Consider the following 17,313-nt stretch of genomic DNA (forward strand, 5'->3'; position numbering starts at 1 on the left):
CTGCAAAACGATATTCGGGCTCACAGTTCACTGAGGCAACTCGATTATTAGCTAATTACTAGCTAGAATTGTTATTCGATCCATTATTCGGTCAGATTAGGACAAATCGAACTTAATGTGTCCGCGATGATAGCAACTTTATCTGTCTACCTGTACTTGTAGACAGATAAAAGAGTAGACAGTGTTCGAGTATGTTTGGATTTCTTCACCACACATTTTATTAACTTCGAGAAGAAAAAAGAAAAAAAAAAAAGAACGGGGGGGGGGGGGGGGGGGGGAATGCACATCAGGAAAAAAGGAACGCAAACTGCATAACTATATAGCTATTGTCGGAAACGCTGTGCCAATCTTCGGTGCGTGCGCCTATCAACGCATATTTTAGCTTACGAGGCAAGCGACAGCTCGTCGCTCATTACTGCCCATCAGGAAAGTCGGGCAGCTCAGCTTCCTCGTCGATGTCGGGATCGACGCCGGCGATGTGAACCGGAGGCGCTCTGCCGCCCACCTGGAAGTCAAAAGGCTGTACTGCCTGCAGAGACTGTTGCACTTCGGGATCGTTCACGTCCTGAAATCACACACACACACAAAAAAAAAATTAAATTCTGGGGTATTACGTGCCAAAACTACGACCTGATTATAAGGCACGCCGTAATGGCGGACTCCGGGATTGATTTCGACCACCTGGGGTTATTTAGTGCACCCAATGCATGGTACATGGACGTTTTGCAACCCCCCTCCCCCTTGCCATTAAAATGCGCCCACTGCGGTCGCCACGGCCGGGATTTGATCCCGCGCCCTCGGGCTTAGCCATGCACACGAAGAACAGATGTGGGAATGCAGATACAGAGAGATGCAACCGCCAGTCAACAGGCCAACGTGAGAAGGTCGCGACTGGTGACCACAAAGCAAGGCTATATAGAACCGATAGTAAAAGAAAACATTTACAGTCAAATGCCTAGAAAGGCACGTATGCGTAGAGTGGTCGCATGCTAGCAATATTTCGTGGAATAAAACAAACCTCGCAGACTATAAAACGATATGTGATAGGGCAAGCCTCAAAATCAATTGTGCGGTTTAGCGTGACAAAGCTGCACAGTGCGTTATTTATGGGAGACGTCGTGGTGGAGGGTTTAGGATTAATTTTGACACCTGGAGCTGCTTATCGTGCATGCAAGTATACACGGGAAGAAAACAACATGAATGGATGAAGGAATTAAGTCATTTCGATTTCACTTTGGTCGCGTGGCCTAGGGATCGACCGCCCTGTGTCCTAACTTTCATGTTCTCGCCCGACCTTGGCACACCTAACGGATAACCCCGCGCACACACACCCCTCAAGTAACGAATGCTCATACTCCACGCAAAACATGCACATGTATTCGTAAAAATGATGAAACAGAGCGGACCAGTGCTATGCGGAACTGCAGCGCCCGGTTCATCCAGCGCGCCCGGTGGTAGGCCTGGCGCACGCGGGCCATCGTCGAAGGGCGTCAGCTGCTGGGTGCCGCGCATGCCCCGGGTCACGCTCACGGCGTGCGGCGTGTCCAGCCAGCGCAGGCCGCTCGCTGGTGGAGGACAGCGCGAGGAGCAGCCCCGAGGAAGCTGACGCGGTCGCTGCTGCGACCTGCCAACGTTGGCCGCGGCCCCTGTGCGCTCGGCGAAGGGCTGGCTGCAGCAGCAAAAGTGCACACGTACACACACTGGAGTAACCCGTGCACTGTGAAAAATAAAAATAAAGTGTACACCCCTAACCTAAAGCTCTCTGTTGTCTGGGGATTATAAACAGGGATAAGGTGCCTCAGAAAGGCTCGCCAACGTTTCGATAGGAGGACCTATCTTCGTCAAAGGCGGCCTCGTCATCCTCGGCGGGTTAGCCCGCCGAGGATGACGAGGCCGTTGCAGTTGCAGTTGCAGCCTTTCGTGACTATAGGAAGTACCGGGCTGACAGTGCGGAAATGCGGACAAGACTGATGACGATTATTGTTTGGGTACAAGATACGAACCAAAGGGTGTAAACTTTTTTTAGAGTGCAGTGCACGCTTTTGCGCTCTTTTGTGCTCGCTTTGGGTTCTTTTGTACGCCAGGTGGTTTGCGTCGCTCAACGCTTGGGTGCGCCTTGCGCCCCCTAACCTAAAGCTATCTAAAGATCTTCATCTGTCGGGGTTGCGTTTCCTTTCTTGAAAACTCTGCGCTCGCTACTTTCCTGTCAAGGGTGCTATGTCAGGCTGATATAACGCGCACTCCGTTCATGACCTGGAAATAGCGGGCGCTCAGCGTTTAAGAAAAAGTCGCAGTTTCGCCCGAAAGGCGAAGCATCGATTGCGATATAAAATTAGTGGACAGCTGTACGAAGTAAGGATAGTAGTTTTGTCGGCGGTATAAACTTGTAAACATATATGCATAGTAACTAAATTAACAAGCATGGTGTCACGCGCGCACCAACAAACATGAACACATCTCACTCGATGGCCGCGGATCCGTGGTAACTCGCTGTCAAAACGCTGGAGTGAGGAAGCGCGGCAGCAGGAGCGAGCGAATTGACCTTCGTGCTGTGTCTCGCATTAACGCGAACTAAGCCGCGAAAACACAGCGCACGGCGGACTGTGTCCCCGTCGCAGATGACTTTCAAGATGCAGCGGCCTGGGCGGGCGCTTGCGGCCGCCCGGAGTAGAAACCTAAACCATCACAGAAACTAACGGAAACCGTATATAGTGCAGCGCCATTAGCACACACTCTTAAAAAAGTTTGCGTTATCAAAGTGACATAGCATTCTCGACAGGAAAATAGCGAGCGCAGAATTTTCATGAAAGGAAACGCAAGCAAGGCATATGACGATTATCGTTGTGGGACAAGATAAGCCCCAGAGGGTGCAAACTTTTTTAAAGAGTGTACACCATTCACAGACGGCTTAATTGGCTGTCGTAACGGTGTCGGACATGGTTTCAGATGGCCAGCTCACACTCGAAAAACAATTTACACCATTTGGGGAGTATCGTGTCCCCAAACAATAATCATTTACCTCGCGTGCCTTTCTTTAAAGCTGCGCACCAAGTACAGTAATACCCCGTTAACTCGAAGTAGTAAAAACTGGAAAAAAAATTTCGAGATAAGCGGAGTTTCGGAATAGCCGAATTCACGAAAACATAAGCATAACCACCGCGTAAAGCCGACATGACGCATTTCCAATATGGCGCCGTTAACCGCCGATTTCCTCACAAAAGCTCAATGTACCAGGAGCGGTACTTTTAATAGATCATTTTTGCGATATTATGTGCGACCCAGCAACCGACACGTCGGGCGTATATAGGCAACGGCGAACCTCGCACATATAAGCGCAAACGCAGATACATGTTGACGCCGTGTTCGAAACCGAATTACGCTAAAGATCTCGCGAACGTGCTCGGTTCCCCGGAGTTTTCGACCGAGGAAAAGCTCCACAGAGCGTCGTTCTGACCACTGACAAAGCGCGAGAATGAACTGCACCGGTTAAGCCATCGCTAAAGTATCACGGCCCTCTTTGCGCGCGTCAGCGGCCGTAGCGACGCTCCACCCGCGTGATCAATGGGATCAGCCAGCCGAGAACTGTAGATGAGAGTGAAGTAGAATCAAGCAAAATGGCATAGGGACAAAATTGCAGGCCTGGGCCGGTATTTCGTAGCGATGCGTTATGCTTTATTCTATGCTATAGTCTTATCACCCACCGCTCACGCGGCCGGCTGATCCCGTTGATAACGTGAGCGGACCGTCGCTCTGACCGCTGACCAAGCGCGAAAAGCACGAAAAGGAACTAGCATCGGAAAAGGCATCGCTACAAAATACCGGCCCTCACTTTTTGGCGATACCACACTGCGCAAATAAAGTACAAAAAAAAAAAAAAAAAAAAAAAAACGTTTCGGTATACCGTCTTTCTTTCTGCATTTTGAAAAGTTTCGAGATAACCGGAGTTCGGCGCAGTGGCGTTTCTATAGATAAGGGGTGGAAAACCCATGGAGTTGACAACGTGCCAGGGAAAGAAATTCTGCTTATCCGATAAATCAGAGTTTGAGTTAACGAGGGTTTACTGTACTTACAGCGTATACGAACGAGTTTTCAAGGAAGGAAACGCAAGCGAGAATGATTATACGATTCTCGTTTGGAAGCAAGATACACTCAAAAGGGCGTGAACGTTTTATAGAGTGATATACATCCAGAAGGGTCGCACCGTAAAGGGAGTAAAATGTGCACCAGCGCCCTGCAGGAATGTGTTCACGCACGCGCACATCCAAATGTACCGCACCACGTATGTACAACGGCCAACAACTCCCAGCTTGCATGGTTATACACGCGCAAATAGTCATGATGTTAAACGTGATATAACAGTATCACGTAGAAGCAGTGAACGAACCTGTGCCTCCGGGCGCGCCCGGGGGGCGAATAGAGAATGCTTGTCAGTGGTTTCCCTCGATCCACGCACTGCCGGATCTCAGCGTCCACCTGCGGCACATAAACCGGAGGAATCGCGGCAGTAAGACGGTTTCTTCGAAAACAATGAAGTATATTGTGTGTTACTACTCATCGTTCGGCGATCGATCGAGTTTTCTCGCTAATCACCGGCTATGCATCGAATGCCACAAATTGGAACAGACATATATTCTCACCGGGTAATATGTATTATATTTAATTATATTATGGGGCTTTACGTGCCAGAACCACCATCTGATTATGAGGCACGCCGTAGTGGGGGGACTCCGGATCAACTTGGACCGCCTGGGGGTTCTTTAAGGTGCACCTAAATCGAAGTGCACAGGTGTTTTCCGCATTTTGCCCCCATCGAAATGCGGCCGCCGCGGCCGGGATTTGATCCCGCGACCTCGTGCTTAGCAGCCCAACACCATAACCACTAAGCAACCGCGGTGGGTCGTAACGTACGTATTACGTAACATACGTAATGTTTATGTCCGATTAAGCGTAATACGCATTAATGTGCTTGCGATCTTACTGGTGCATCTCGAATGTTGTATAGCCACATGTAGAAAGACGGCCCAGTCCTATCAGAGTGTGAGAACCTGCGAGAATCACTCGATTGCTGTAGGACGTTCTCGAGCTTTCGCGGTTATCCCAACGTGATCTAGACATTAATGCTTACGATGATGCCCATATATAGGCGACAACATGATAACCACGTCGTTCGAGAAGGGGGATAAAAGGTGGCAAAGACGACTCACCTGTTGCATGACGTTGTGAAGTATTCCGTCGATTTCATTCGAGCTCTCGTTGCCTGAACTGAAAAGAGACTGATTGTTTACGGTTACATCGTTGCCGGGCTACATACTGTCCTGTATACTTTTTTTTTTCTACCTCTTTCCTCGTCTTTACTTTGCGCTCATTAACCTTTATCAGCACAAGAAACAATTCCTCGATCGGTACCACGCAAGAGAATAATAATAATAATTGAGGATGTGCGAATACGCGAAATTGCGAGTACAGTCGAACCTCGATTTAACAAACACGAATATATATTGCAAAAAAAAAATTATGGAGTTTTACGTGCCAAAACCACACTCTGATTATGAGGCACGCCGTAGTGGGGGTATATATTGCAAAGTATGGGATATAACTAAACAATTCTAAATTTGGTTGGACATTCATTTGTTTCTGTAATTATTAATTCTACCGTTGTATACCGAAAATGCGAGATACAACGCAGTATCGGTTATAGCGAATTATATAGCGAAGCAAATGTATGTTTTCACGTGGCTCAATATACTGTGCGAACCAGCAGCAAAAAGCCGAGAAACCCACAAAAGTAAGTTTAAGTACGCACTTTTATACGTTTAACGAAGTTATATTACACGCAAAAAAAAAAAAAAAAAGAAGAAGAAGCGTATTTTGGTCAATGGTACCACCAAGTTGTAGGATTTTTTTTTTTTTTTTTCATCAAATTTAAATCATAGCGCTGTTCGCTTCGCGCCTGTAATTCTGTTGCAAGGATTCGACTGCGAACTCGTTGACACAGATTTCTGTACGTTCTGTTATAGGAATATAAGATATACCAAACAAGATCTTGCTCCGAATCTGACTTCGTTATATCAAGGTTTGATAACGCGAACCATTGTTTCAATTAGGGAAAAAAATGAATGTTCAATTTAGTCAAATATACTATGGGTCATAGTCGAATATTTGGAGTTACTATGCGCACGATTATCGAAGCCTGCCTTCACTGCAAAAGGGATAATAATGATAAAGACGAAAACCGATTCACACGTCCGGCCGCTCAAGACAAGCGGGAGAAGTGAAGACTGCCATATGGTGGCTCGAGACTCATGATGTGCTGCTGGGCGCGAGGTCGTGGGTTCAACTCCCGGCAGCGGCGGCGGAATGCGAAAACACTCGTGTGCTTATATTTATGTGCATGCATAATTAACGTTCGTGGTAATAAGCGTGACGAATGCCTATTGCGGTCACCGCTGAATCTTGACAATCTCGTCGACCGTTATGCCAAATTAATTGCGAAACAGCGTACTAACGGCTTGCTAGACAATTCTGTCAATTTCTTGGCTACATTAAACCAATTCAAGAACGTAGAACGTTTTAGGTGACGTGCCTTCTTGATAGAAGACAATATCAGCGCTTACCTGGTGCTGCTTGATACCGCAACCGACTGCATTTGATCAACCTGTGTTTCCGACTCCGCGAACAGGTCGTATGGTTCTCTCCTAATAACATTCGAAGCCCTATGAAACAAAATTACTGTAAGGAAGCAGCTGCTGGTAGCTGTCAATATATTGCCACTGGCATGAAACATTCTCGCTTACCTCGCGTGTGTGGAGGAGACAACGCCGTTGTACATGTTTATACTCCTTCTATTTGCTTCTGATTCGATTAGTGTTCGCTATAAGCTGAAGAAGTAACAGCAGTTTCAAATATTGCTTTCTGGGAATGTATAGCAGGCTCTGATGATATTTGAAGCTTTCTGTCGAGATGTATGGCGTCTACGGTACACGACGGCAACGCAGACGATTCTTTCTAATCATACAAAAGCATACTGGGAGTAGTATTAAATGTATAATGTTGAGTTTTAAAACAAATATGCATGCGAATGTGAGTCTTTAAATACAAAAACCAAGAACAAGACAAATTGTGTTTTGTCTCGCACATAGGCCGCACAAGTTAGCGCAAGCAACAAGTCAGTTTTGATTTCGGTTTCTCTTCCGGAAGTTTGCGCGTAACAAGAAGTGCGCGTTCTCTCTCCTACGACAGTTCCGTTGATATATAAGCGCCCGCTCAGCTCATTTCGCGCAGATTACATCAGCTCTTGGAGCGTAGTGTTGCTGCTCGGCTCTCGTGTAAGAAACTTTCAATTTCCTTTTATATTGTATTGCGAACTGTCGTCAACTCACAGTTCAGCATCTCTCCTGTTGGGGTCGTTGCTATTTTAGGCGGTTGAAGACAAACGGCGCGATCTGATAGTTTCGGCTGGCTTCACATAACTGCTTTGTTTCTGTTGCAGTTTTCCTTGTCGCACGCATATAAGGAAACCAAACATGCCGGAGGCCATTACCGAGGCACCGCCCCTTCAAGGCGTGCAGTCCAACTTCGTAACTCGAATAAGCGAACTGCCCGCCGTCACGAGTCTGTGGGAAACCGCAGCGCAGTCGTACGCTCGGGCAAAAGCCAACCCGGGCTTGTTGGCGTATGCGATCGGCACCGCCGAGAAATCGGCGGCAGTAGCCTTCGCCACAAGCAAGCCCGTTGTGGACAAGTTGGCTACACCGATCAGCATCGTTGACGGTTTGGCCTGCAAGGGACTCGACAAGCTCGAAGAGGTCTACCCTGACGTCAAGAAGAAAGCACCCGATCAGATAGTGACTGACGCCGTCGAGTACGGGCTCAAGAAGTATGGCGATGTCAAGGATTACGGCATGTCTCAGGTAAGTGTGTGTCGGCAAGAGGCGGGTCACCTTGCGTGTACCGGTACTCGCGGATATATCTGCGTACCGGTCTGCGTCACGCAGTTACGATGTGTAATCGGGCGGAAATCTCACTTCGGTGTTATTTCCTTGTCGTTAACGAACGCCTGTAAAGTAACGTTTGCTGTATGGATAAAAGTAATATTCTTATAAATTGCATTTAGGTAAACAACCCTTTGTTTTCATGTTGAGATCGTTATTTTTCCTGACAATTAAGTTGCTATAGCGTTGCAAAATGTCCGTGCCTGCTATCGCTTATTGGAAATGCTAGCTAGAACAAGCGTACAATATTTTTTTTTTAGTGAAACTATAGGGGCGTTGTACAAGAGCTCTCGCGCGATCGCTAAATAACTTCCCTTGCACAATCGCATAGCAAACCAGTTATTTTTGTTCGAGGCGGCGTTCAAGACTGGCTGCCCACGATATCAAATAACTTTGCCGTAAAGAGGTGCAAATTTCCTCCTGTTTCTCAGTGTATTATGCGAACGAGGAGAAGGGGAACTGAAGGGCCCGATTTTTGTTATTCACACCCACATATATAAGCCAACAGATAATGAAGCCAAGCATTGAAGCATAGCGGAAATTATTTGTAGTTTTAATTGAAGCTAAATGAAAATGAAAGTGGACAAAAACATATGTGTATCATCCAGCAATGCCTATAGGATCGAAGTAAAGGGGCTATATTGGCTATTTCGATCTTTTTAATAGGTGCACTTGTGAAGCTGCTAAAATAGCCATGTAAGTATTCGGAGACCAAGCTGTGGCATTTTATAGCCTGTGCAAGGCTTCGTGCAGTGGGAGCTTTCTTTGAGCAGCAGTTCGATTGAAACGGCATTTGAAAAGTGCATATTTATTTGTAGAAAGCTGTGCGAAACCTGCATATGATGAAGTTAAACTGAAGCGTGACGTGCTGTTGCCAAGGGAGTGCAATTTTTATCGTTTTGGCACATCCTGGTTTTTACCCGATAGTGTGCAGCTGAGACAGGATGATGAAATGACGCAGATATCACCACTCGACCGTTGAACTTTGTGCCTGCTGCACTGATTAGTTGAATGCTTCCGTGATTGCAGATCAACAACATCAAAAATGTGTCTGCCGGTACAGTTCACATGGTGGCACATCCTGTGGAGACTATCTCGCAGTGCCAAAGCCAAATATTGGGCTATGCCAAGCAGGCTCTTGTTGCTACTGAAGCTACCTTGGACCAGGTATGCTGGCTATTTGCATGTCTATAGAACAGGCACTCATGGTATTTCCTCTGCTGCATAATGAATATTATTTCACACGAGGAAACTAAGCAAAATGTATTTGTTGACTGTGTTCTGTTGGAGTTGCTTGTCTTGCTTAATGGGAAAGACAAAATGTTTATTAAACAAAAATAAATGAATAATTAAAAGGCTGTCGGGCTACCGATGGGGTGCTTAATTGAGTTGGCAGTTATAACAGCAAGTTGTCATACATGGCTTTTCATTGGACAGGGGAAGGGTCCAGCCATTTAATGTGACAACTGAGGCTCCATACCCCAGCGAGGCAGATGTTTCGCAGTGTGGGTAGGCCAGGACACAAAATGATTTGCCCACTGCAACCTTATTGCAGCTAGTCTGTAATAGACAATTTGCAAAATTCTGGAATTCGGCTGCCCTGCAACCGTCTTTCCAACAGTAAACTATTGTACACTGACTAAACTTTCACCATAAGCTTAGTGCTAATGGGAAAACACTGAGAAAGGTACTGGGGTGCGGCAGAGCTAAATTGTGCCTCACTTTCTTCCTTGCCTTTCTTTTTTGCTGTGACCGAGAACAACCTGAAATTGATGTCATTGTTCCTTGCCACCCGCTCTTTAGTTATGGAAATTTTCGCGCCCTAGAACAGAACCTTTATGCTTCTACTATAGCCCTACCCTGCCCAAACACCTGTTCGAATCTCTCTCGTCTTAGCTAGAAGCAGTGGAGAGGGGAATTTGCTTATCTTGGGCCAGATGCCGTTCCCGTATATTTAGATATATATATACATATATGCATGTATAGTTGGGATTTTATGGCAAATTGTTAAAAAAAAAATGTCTTAACTTTCACCGCTAGAACATTGCTTTAGGGCTGATAACTTCGTAATTGGTGCCACAGCATTACTCTTGGCAGTTGAACTTCCATTAGTTTGTTGGTAATCATACCAAGCTTGTTGTTAATCATAGTTAATAAATATGGAGATGTAGAAGTAAATATGATTAATTATCCATTCTTGCCCAATGCTGTTAGTCTTATTCTGTGCTTTAGATGAACTTGAGACAATCTTTAGCTGGCATTTAGAGAATTCATTCTGCTTTTTTGTGAATCGCTTAAGACATAGTCCCGTGATTGCGCAGATGAATTTTTAAATATTGCAATTCTTACTACTGAAAGTTATTGGGCTATCGGCTGTTCATTTTTATCTTGCATGAAATTGGTATCCGCTTAATGTTTTTACAGTGCTGGTAGGCTCAATTCATAAGTGGTTGTGGAGGAAACAAACTGCCAGAGAGAGTTTATACTCGAAATGTCTTAGTAATTTCAGATGTGTCCTGTAGTGTAATTCTTTATTTCCTTTTGTACTTTGACAAAATAAAGTAGGCTGAACCTTCTGACCACTACATCCTTTTCCTCTGATCGGGCAGTCGTGCTTTGTAGTGCTCGAGACAGGTGGTACTGCTTGCACCATCAGAATGTGCTCTTAGTTGTCTGCGCCTTTCTGTCCCATCTGCACCGTTTTTGCCCTTTGTTCCCTAATGTGCACCACCAACTGGCCTAGATATGTTCCTTGTTCTGAAGTTTTGTTCCTTGTTCTATATCTGAAAGAGCTGAAACTATACAATTGTATTGGCTAGCTTCACACAAAGATCTCGATCCGTAGTGATACGAGCACAACAGTGTGATAAGAACTGCCCAATCTCCTCTTCAGCACATTGCATCCCTTGGGATTGACATGAAGAAAGAAGGCAACGAGACCGTGCCTCCAGAAGACGTGGCTCTGCTGGCTCGGCTGGACAGCATCTCCCGCAAGGCAACAACATGCGCCTCGAGGCATGCTGCCCTGCAGCTGAGTGTGCTGCAGCGGTATGCGGGCGGCTCCCTCTCTCGGTTCCAGGTGGCTCTGCAGCTGATCCAGAGCATGAAGCAGAATCTGACTGCCAGCACCAACCAGTCATTTCAGGAGACCCTCGCACGCTTGAGCCTCCACTCTTCCTGGCTCCAGGGACTCCTGAGTGAGCCTACCGATGAGGCCCAGATGAAGGTGGGTGTGGCACAAAGGAGAGCTGCTGGTTTAGCACGCTTTGCGAGAGAAGGCCACATTATATAGTAGAAAGCCAATGCAGTGGTGGGATGTGAATCATGATGAGCTTTATGAATTCAACATTCTAATGAAGGGTGTAACTGCAGCCAAATAGGCAAGGTTTATGTTCACTTGGGCTGTTTGGCACATGGCTCATTCTGAAGAAAGAGCAAGACGGGACACACAGGGCATCTGCTTCTTGCTCTCTGAATCCCGTCCTGACACATTTCTTAAGAATGAGCTAAACAGGCAAAGCGCAACAGCAGAAATACTGTAGATTGGCTTCAGCAGCCCACATGCTTTTCTACATTGTGTATTACCCTCTTTTATGAAAAATGGGAACTATATGCGATGTTAAAAGCATGCTAAAAGCAAATGCTGAATCAATCCAGGAGATTACCCTTTTAGGAACGTGGCAAAATTTGCTTTGCACCAAAGGACGACTTAGTTGCAGAGGGAATTTTAGACTGAAGGGGATGCACAATTTTTCCACAATTCATATTGCCTGCATCGAACAGGGTCTATTACATATGTGTTGTAAGCTGCACTTGGCATATTTGAAGGTCATGCTTTGTTGATGGCTACTGCTCGATTTGAGTTGGAGGTCATCGCAGAGAGGGCGACACACTCCTGTTGATGGTGCCAACAGAGCAGTGTGAAGATCAAGCATCACTGATCAGTGAACATCCGATATAAATTACCAATAGAGCACATTGCTTTTCATGTTGAAATGTGACATATTTAGCTATTTTCATTGCGAGTTGTAGGCTACACTATCCAATTACAAATGCAATTGGTAGATTACAAAACCAGTGGTGGTGGTTTCAGTTTGGTTGCCCACGTTTGTCACTTTCTCATAAGCTCAGTTCTTTGTAAAAGTGATGCTTTGAATAGCTTGGAGCACAGATCTATTGCTTTAGTGTGACAATTTGCTGCTACTTTTCCTTTAATATGATTTGCTTGCTTAAAGAGCACCAATTACAGGTAAAGGGGCTGGTGTTACCTCTGAAGAATGTTATCTCTGAAGATGACTTCTTAATCTAGCTCTACCTGGCTTTCGTGTCCATAGTTAGCAAATTGTGTGGAACAGGGTAGGGTTGGAAGCACGATGAAATGCACGTCTGTGCTGCCTTGTGTGTATGTCTAAGCAGAATCTGCTTTTCTGGGTGCAGAATGTACAGGCCACAGTGCTTGCCGTTGCTCGAAGTGCACTGGGTGCCACTAGCCGCGCCCTGGAGCAGCCCGCAGTCCTGGTTCGAGGCATGTCCTCCCAGTTGCAGGAGTCCTACAGTCGGCTGCTCAACTCGATGTCGGATATGTTGCAGACCCTGACAGGTGTCGCCAACATCGGCGAGCTGACTACGGCCACTCTCAACAACCTTTACCTGCAGTCTATCCGGCTCGAGTATTCGGTTCGCTTGTTTACCCACCAGGCACTGGAATGGCTGGTGAGACTTCTTGCCTGAAGGTTACCCCCGTTGAGTCTGTACGTGCTTTATAAAGCACAAAGATGCGTGCCAAAGATGTGTAAAACCAGTGGCTGTTATGGGTTCGAAACACTCTCTGAAATTCATGGGATCTGCTTCGTTACTGCATAGCGGTTCAGCTGCGTACAAGATAGAATATTCAAAAGGTGCCATGCTGGCTGTGTTTTTGGGTCCCCTGGTTTTATGAAGTAATGTTCAGAGAATTATCCAGATTTATTTACAAAGAAACAAGCATCGCATCTTTTTACAAGGCTCCAAGGACAACAGCATATAAAATATTTGTTTGTGTAAATGTAGTTCTAAGCCGGATTTTTTTTTGCCTTGTTTACAGACTACACTTCCTGTAGTGGAACGCCTGCTGCCAACGCCCACAGAGATGACGTCATTTGGCTCGGACACGACGAGAACGGTTGGATCGTCTGAAGAAGACTCCTCTGCTGATGAATCCTTGTAGCCGCACTTTTGTTTGCTTCTATATAGTGTATGTATTGAGCAAAGCTTCTATACTGGGATGCACCTCTGGCATTGAAGGAGCTAGATGCACATTTTAATATGTAACCACACAAGGGACCAAATTTTGTCGGTGAGCTCCATTCAAGCTCGGAGACATTCCACATGTATACTGCCACATAAATAAAGGTTTTTCACTTGGCAAGCATATTTATTTGAGTGATTTCTTAATTCGTGCATTTCAGCAGCTGTTCACAGAACATGTGCTTTTCTGAAACTCTACGAGTCAACGTGTTTAAAGCAAGATCCTTGAAAGTTTGTGGAAAATACAGCAAGGTAGCAAAAGTATATCTTATTCAATGATTGGCACTCTGTCTGCCAAGAGCCTGAACGGTTTGGGATGTTGGTGCAGGGGTGCTTGACCTTCCATGATTGCAGGTTGGTGCCTTTGTCTGGTGATCGCACATAATTAGCAAATGCAGTGCATAAGCACAGTTAGCCATAGCTTGTTTATGGTGCAGAATTTCTAGCAAGCCTATAGACAAGCCCACGCCAAGATTCTCTGCTGACGCCAGTGATTGTCATTCCCCTACCGGATCAAGGCCGACTTTCATGGGTGTGCTGCCAGTCTCCTTCGCTAACTGCAAGTTTCACGCAGCTGCTGCTTTATTCAATTCACATGAAAAGATCAACATTGGTTGAAGAGATGTCTCTTGAGCCAGCCTTTCAACAATGGTACTTGTATTCGTCAAGGAAACAAGTGCCACGGATGCTCAATGGAAACACGCAGCTGTGAAATTGCTAAGTGGACGTGTAGAGTATGATGAGAAAAGTCGAAATGTTTAAAAACGAGCGTGTTAGCCACAGAAGGGAGCAGAGGAGGGGGGTGAAGCGAGGAGGTGCAGTTGATTAAGAACACGCAATAGACACAGGTCTTCACATGCAAGCCGGGCCTGTCAATCCCAGGGGCCCAATTTTTCGTGAGAACAGGTTGGAGATATATATACTGTTTCGAAAGTTGAAGAAATGTCAATAAAAATTTTAAGAGGTTAATAGAAAGTGAGTTGTATCAACAGACTCATATTTGAACTCGTTACTTTAATTTCCCATTTGCTCTACTTCCTAAATATGCTCGGTGGCTATATAGCATTGCGCTGCTTAGCACAAGGCCATGGGTTTGATTTTCGGCCACGGTAGCCGCATATATAGAGATTTAATGCCAAAAATGCTCGAGTACCGCACTTGGGGTGTACAGTCAAAAACACCAGATGGTGAACATAAATATGGAGGCTTCCACCATGGTGTCCCCTCATAGTTCACTTTCCAGCTTCTGGACGTTAAACCCCTGCAATTTAACATAACCTAATACTTCTCACACTGCGTGCATTGGAGGAACGACACAGCATTATGTGCATATTTATCACTTGCACGATAACAGAGAAAAATAGTGTGAATGATGTTTAATTTGCGTACATATCACAAAACAAACGCAGTATACACAGAGTGAGAATAATTAAATCACAGCCTTCCGGCTCTGAAAGTGCGGAATGTAAATTCGGCAAGACGCACACTAGATCAGTAAATACCCGCAGTCACTGCAGAGTCCTGAGAGTGAACATAACCTCCTGCTGACTCTAATTTTATTTAGAAGCATGAAATTACCATAAGTGTCAACGCCTGCCTTCATTTAAGCCACAATTGCAATAATTTCATTACCTGAAAAATAAAAAGAACTAAAAAAACATAATTTGCCTTAGACACATTTGAAATGTGCTGCAGGCAGAAAAAGAAAAGCTTGACAAAGATGTGCATGTCGTTTGCACAAGCACTTTTTTTTTGTGAATTGCTCCACACCGTAGACGTAATGATGCAGGGCTACTTGTGCTTTTACGAAGTTTCAATGGTAAAAATAATTGTTTGAGCTATGATCCAGATCAGATGGTGTAGGTGTCCTTCGACATGAAGTGCTTGTGGCAAACCATCGCTGTAAAGTTTACATGTGCAGTCCGGTGTGTGCAGCAAGTCGTGCTTCCATGGTGCAGGGAAACAGGAGGACTGTGTGCTGTATCCCCGGCCGTAGTAAATTTCTTGCTGTAGGTGGCTTCCACAGCTGGCGCTGCGGTTGTCTATTTTTATCTGCTGTGAAAATGGAAACTATACCCATCTTTATGTGCAGAGCCCGTGCTTGCCTGATGTGTAGAGAACCAATCCGGAAAAAGGCAACAAATGTGGTCATCTGGTGCTGGAAGACAGACTAGCGTTTTTTGAGGTAGAAGCAGCTTGGTTATTGTCTCGGACTTTCTATTGGTCTTGGCTTTGTATCCCTACTTCGTGGTGATCACCCATTCCATTTATGTTCTCAGACTACCAGAGCCAGCCATTCTTTTGATGGAAAATAAATGGCTTCCATTTAATGTTTGATGAAATTAGTGCTTAAATTGGAAGTATTGAGAGAGTACTGTTCCTTAGCTGGGCAAAGCGCAGAAGCACAAAAAAACTGGTAGTTGTAACAGGCGGCACTGACGAAGCAGATTGTGTATTATTACCACACAAATGTATGCATTTGGGCACATATCACATCACAAATTTAAACACCAGCTTACTGACAAAGCTTCAAACCAAGATAGGCAGAAATGTGACATGCAACAAGCAGGTGATCAAGCACATGTGAGTGTGGACACATCGTATGGGCAGCATCAACTCAAATACTTTGGCATGCAAAGGACCACCTTGCCTTGGCACCCAAAAGAAAATGCCTACTCAGGGGATCATAAGTGTATCAACTGTTCAGCGTGTGGACATTGTTTGGCGACTGCCTGAGACAATGCAGCTCCGAGCTGAAGAAAGATGCAACACAGCAGGGAAGATGTACACAAAATGTCTAATGCTTCTTCCAAATTCATGGGGACATGCTGGCCATTGTGACAGAATACACACCAGATGCAAGGAACTTGGAGCATGTGTTGGTACTGGAGCTAATGAAAGGGAAAATTGTCATCCGACTGTAGCATGAAGCTACAAAGCTTCCTTTGTGGCTTCGTGCTACAGTCGGGTGGATGACAATTTTCTCTTTTATAAACCTTCCTCCACCTCACAGGCTTCTACAGAACTAGTTTCTCATATTCAGTGTTCCTGTGCTTCGAGTTGTAGATGAATTCATCCTCGCACCGCGATCTGCAAGCCTCCTGGTTAGCTCAGATGGCACAGTGACCGCCCCGGAAAGGCGTTTGCCCCAGGCTTGATCCCCCAGACCAGGACAAATTTTTTGTCAACTGGAACCTTTCTTTCAGAGAAACCTGTATGGGTTTCCTATGTAGCTTGGTGCTATAAGCGGGCGGATTACAATTTTCCCTCTCATGAACCTTCTTACACCTTACGAGCTTCTACAGAACTGATTTGCCATGCTAATGTGTCAATAGTGGACATGAACTTTCTCTGTCCTCACATAAAGAAAACAGCTTACAGTAACTGTGAAACAGTCACTGTTGTGAACTAATAGGCAGAAAGAAACATCTACTGTAAATCACTGTGAACTGAACACAAAGCTTGCAAATGTTCTTCTACCCCTGCCACCCACAATGCACTTGCTGTGCAGACCTGACTGGAGGAAAGTGGCTGATCTTGATGTGCTTGTGAGTGTCGATTGATGTGACAGTGCTCAAGTTACCAGCACCTCAGCAAACGCATCAACATAACCGTAGACCAGAAGAGGTACCAAACAACTCGGGAGGCATTGATTTCTACAGCTTCTAACCAGCGAGAATGAGGGCATAAAGCAGACACTCTCTTGTCTCAAGGCATTAGGTTTGACACAAGCTTATAATGCTTGACATGCTTATAAGGTTGGAGCCTCCCCCACCCAATAGTACAGTAGCTGCCAGTATGATGTGCTCAGTAGCTGTGTCAGCAAGCAGCAGCCCTAAGGTTGTCAGAACATCGACATAGGTTGTCAGCAACTGAGACCAGCGGCACAAAAGTGTACTAAGAACTTCAAAACAATAACAAAAACCTACAGCAATGTCGCAAATATTGGTGCTGACACAACTAGTCCCAAAGCTGCGGTGCTAATTACTCTAAAGTACATTGTATATTGGATGTGTTGCCATGTTACTGGGCACAC

General features: G+C 45.5%; 2 protein-coding genes across 3 annotated transcripts; one reads left to right on the plus strand and one right to left on the minus strand.

Annotated features, from left to right (window-relative positions):
* Positions 1-275: 275 nt before the first annotated feature.
* Positions 276-5,268, minus strand: LOC119442716 (uncharacterized). The gene is made up of 4 exons (XM_037707694.2): positions 5,205-5,268; positions 4,385-4,473; positions 1,407-1,669; positions 276-565 (listed from the first exon to the last, which is right to left on the minus strand). The coding sequence occupies exons 1-4, from the start codon at positions 5,211-5,213 to the stop codon at positions 513-515; spliced, it is 414 nt and encodes a 137-aa protein (XP_037563622.2). The 5' UTR covers positions 5,214-5,268; the 3' UTR covers positions 276-512.
* A 1,936-nt stretch (positions 5,269-7,204) lies between these two features.
* Positions 7,205-13,388, plus strand: LOC119442714 (perilipin-2). Of its 2 annotated transcripts, XM_037707691.2 has the most exons (6): positions 7,205-7,325; positions 7,490-7,910; positions 9,021-9,158; positions 10,885-11,217; positions 12,429-12,704; positions 13,075-13,388. In XM_037707691.2, the coding sequence occupies exons 2-6, from the start codon at positions 7,524-7,526 to the stop codon at positions 13,195-13,197; spliced, it is 1,257 nt and encodes a 418-aa protein (XP_037563619.1). In that variant the 5' UTR covers positions 7,205-7,325; positions 7,490-7,523; the 3' UTR covers positions 13,198-13,388. The 2 variants fall into 2 exon arrangements, with proteins under 2 accessions (XP_037563619.1, XP_049518290.1); XM_049662333.1 differs by lacking the exon at positions 7,205-7,325 and having other exon boundaries at positions 7,472-7,910.
* Positions 13,389-17,313: the final 3,925 nt, after the last annotated feature.

The sequence above is a fragment of the Dermacentor silvarum genome, chromosome 2 (genome assembly GCF_013339745.2).
Source record: "Dermacentor silvarum isolate Dsil-2018 chromosome 2, BIME_Dsil_1.4, whole genome shotgun sequence".
Classification (NCBI taxonomy): Eukaryota; Metazoa; Arthropoda; class Arachnida; order Ixodida; family Ixodidae; genus Dermacentor; species Dermacentor silvarum.

Bases quoted from the DNA above. Each gene is read 5' to 3' on its own strand.
- LOC119442714 (XM_037707691.2), top strand. From the start codon at position 7,524: ATGCCGGAGGCCATTACCGAGGCACCGCCCCTTCAAGGCGTGCAGTCC. The intron at 9,159-10,884 runs GTATGCTGGCTA...TCTCCTCTTCAG, and splicing joins CTGAAGCTACCTTGGACCAG to CACATTGCATCCCTTGGGAT. The intron at 11,218-12,428 runs GTGGGTGTGGCA...TTCTGGGTGCAG, and splicing joins CCGATGAGGCCCAGATGAAG to AATGTACAGGCCACAGTGCT.
- LOC119442716 (XM_037707694.2), bottom strand. The intron at 1,670-4,384 runs GTTCGTTCACTG...TTGCTGCTGCAG, and splicing joins GGGCGCGCCCGGAGGCACAG to CCAGCCCTTCGCCGAGCGCA. The intron at 566-1,406 runs GTCCGCTCTGTT...GTGTGATTTCAG, and splicing joins TGCAGTTCCGCATAGCACTG to GACGTGAACGATCCCGAAGT.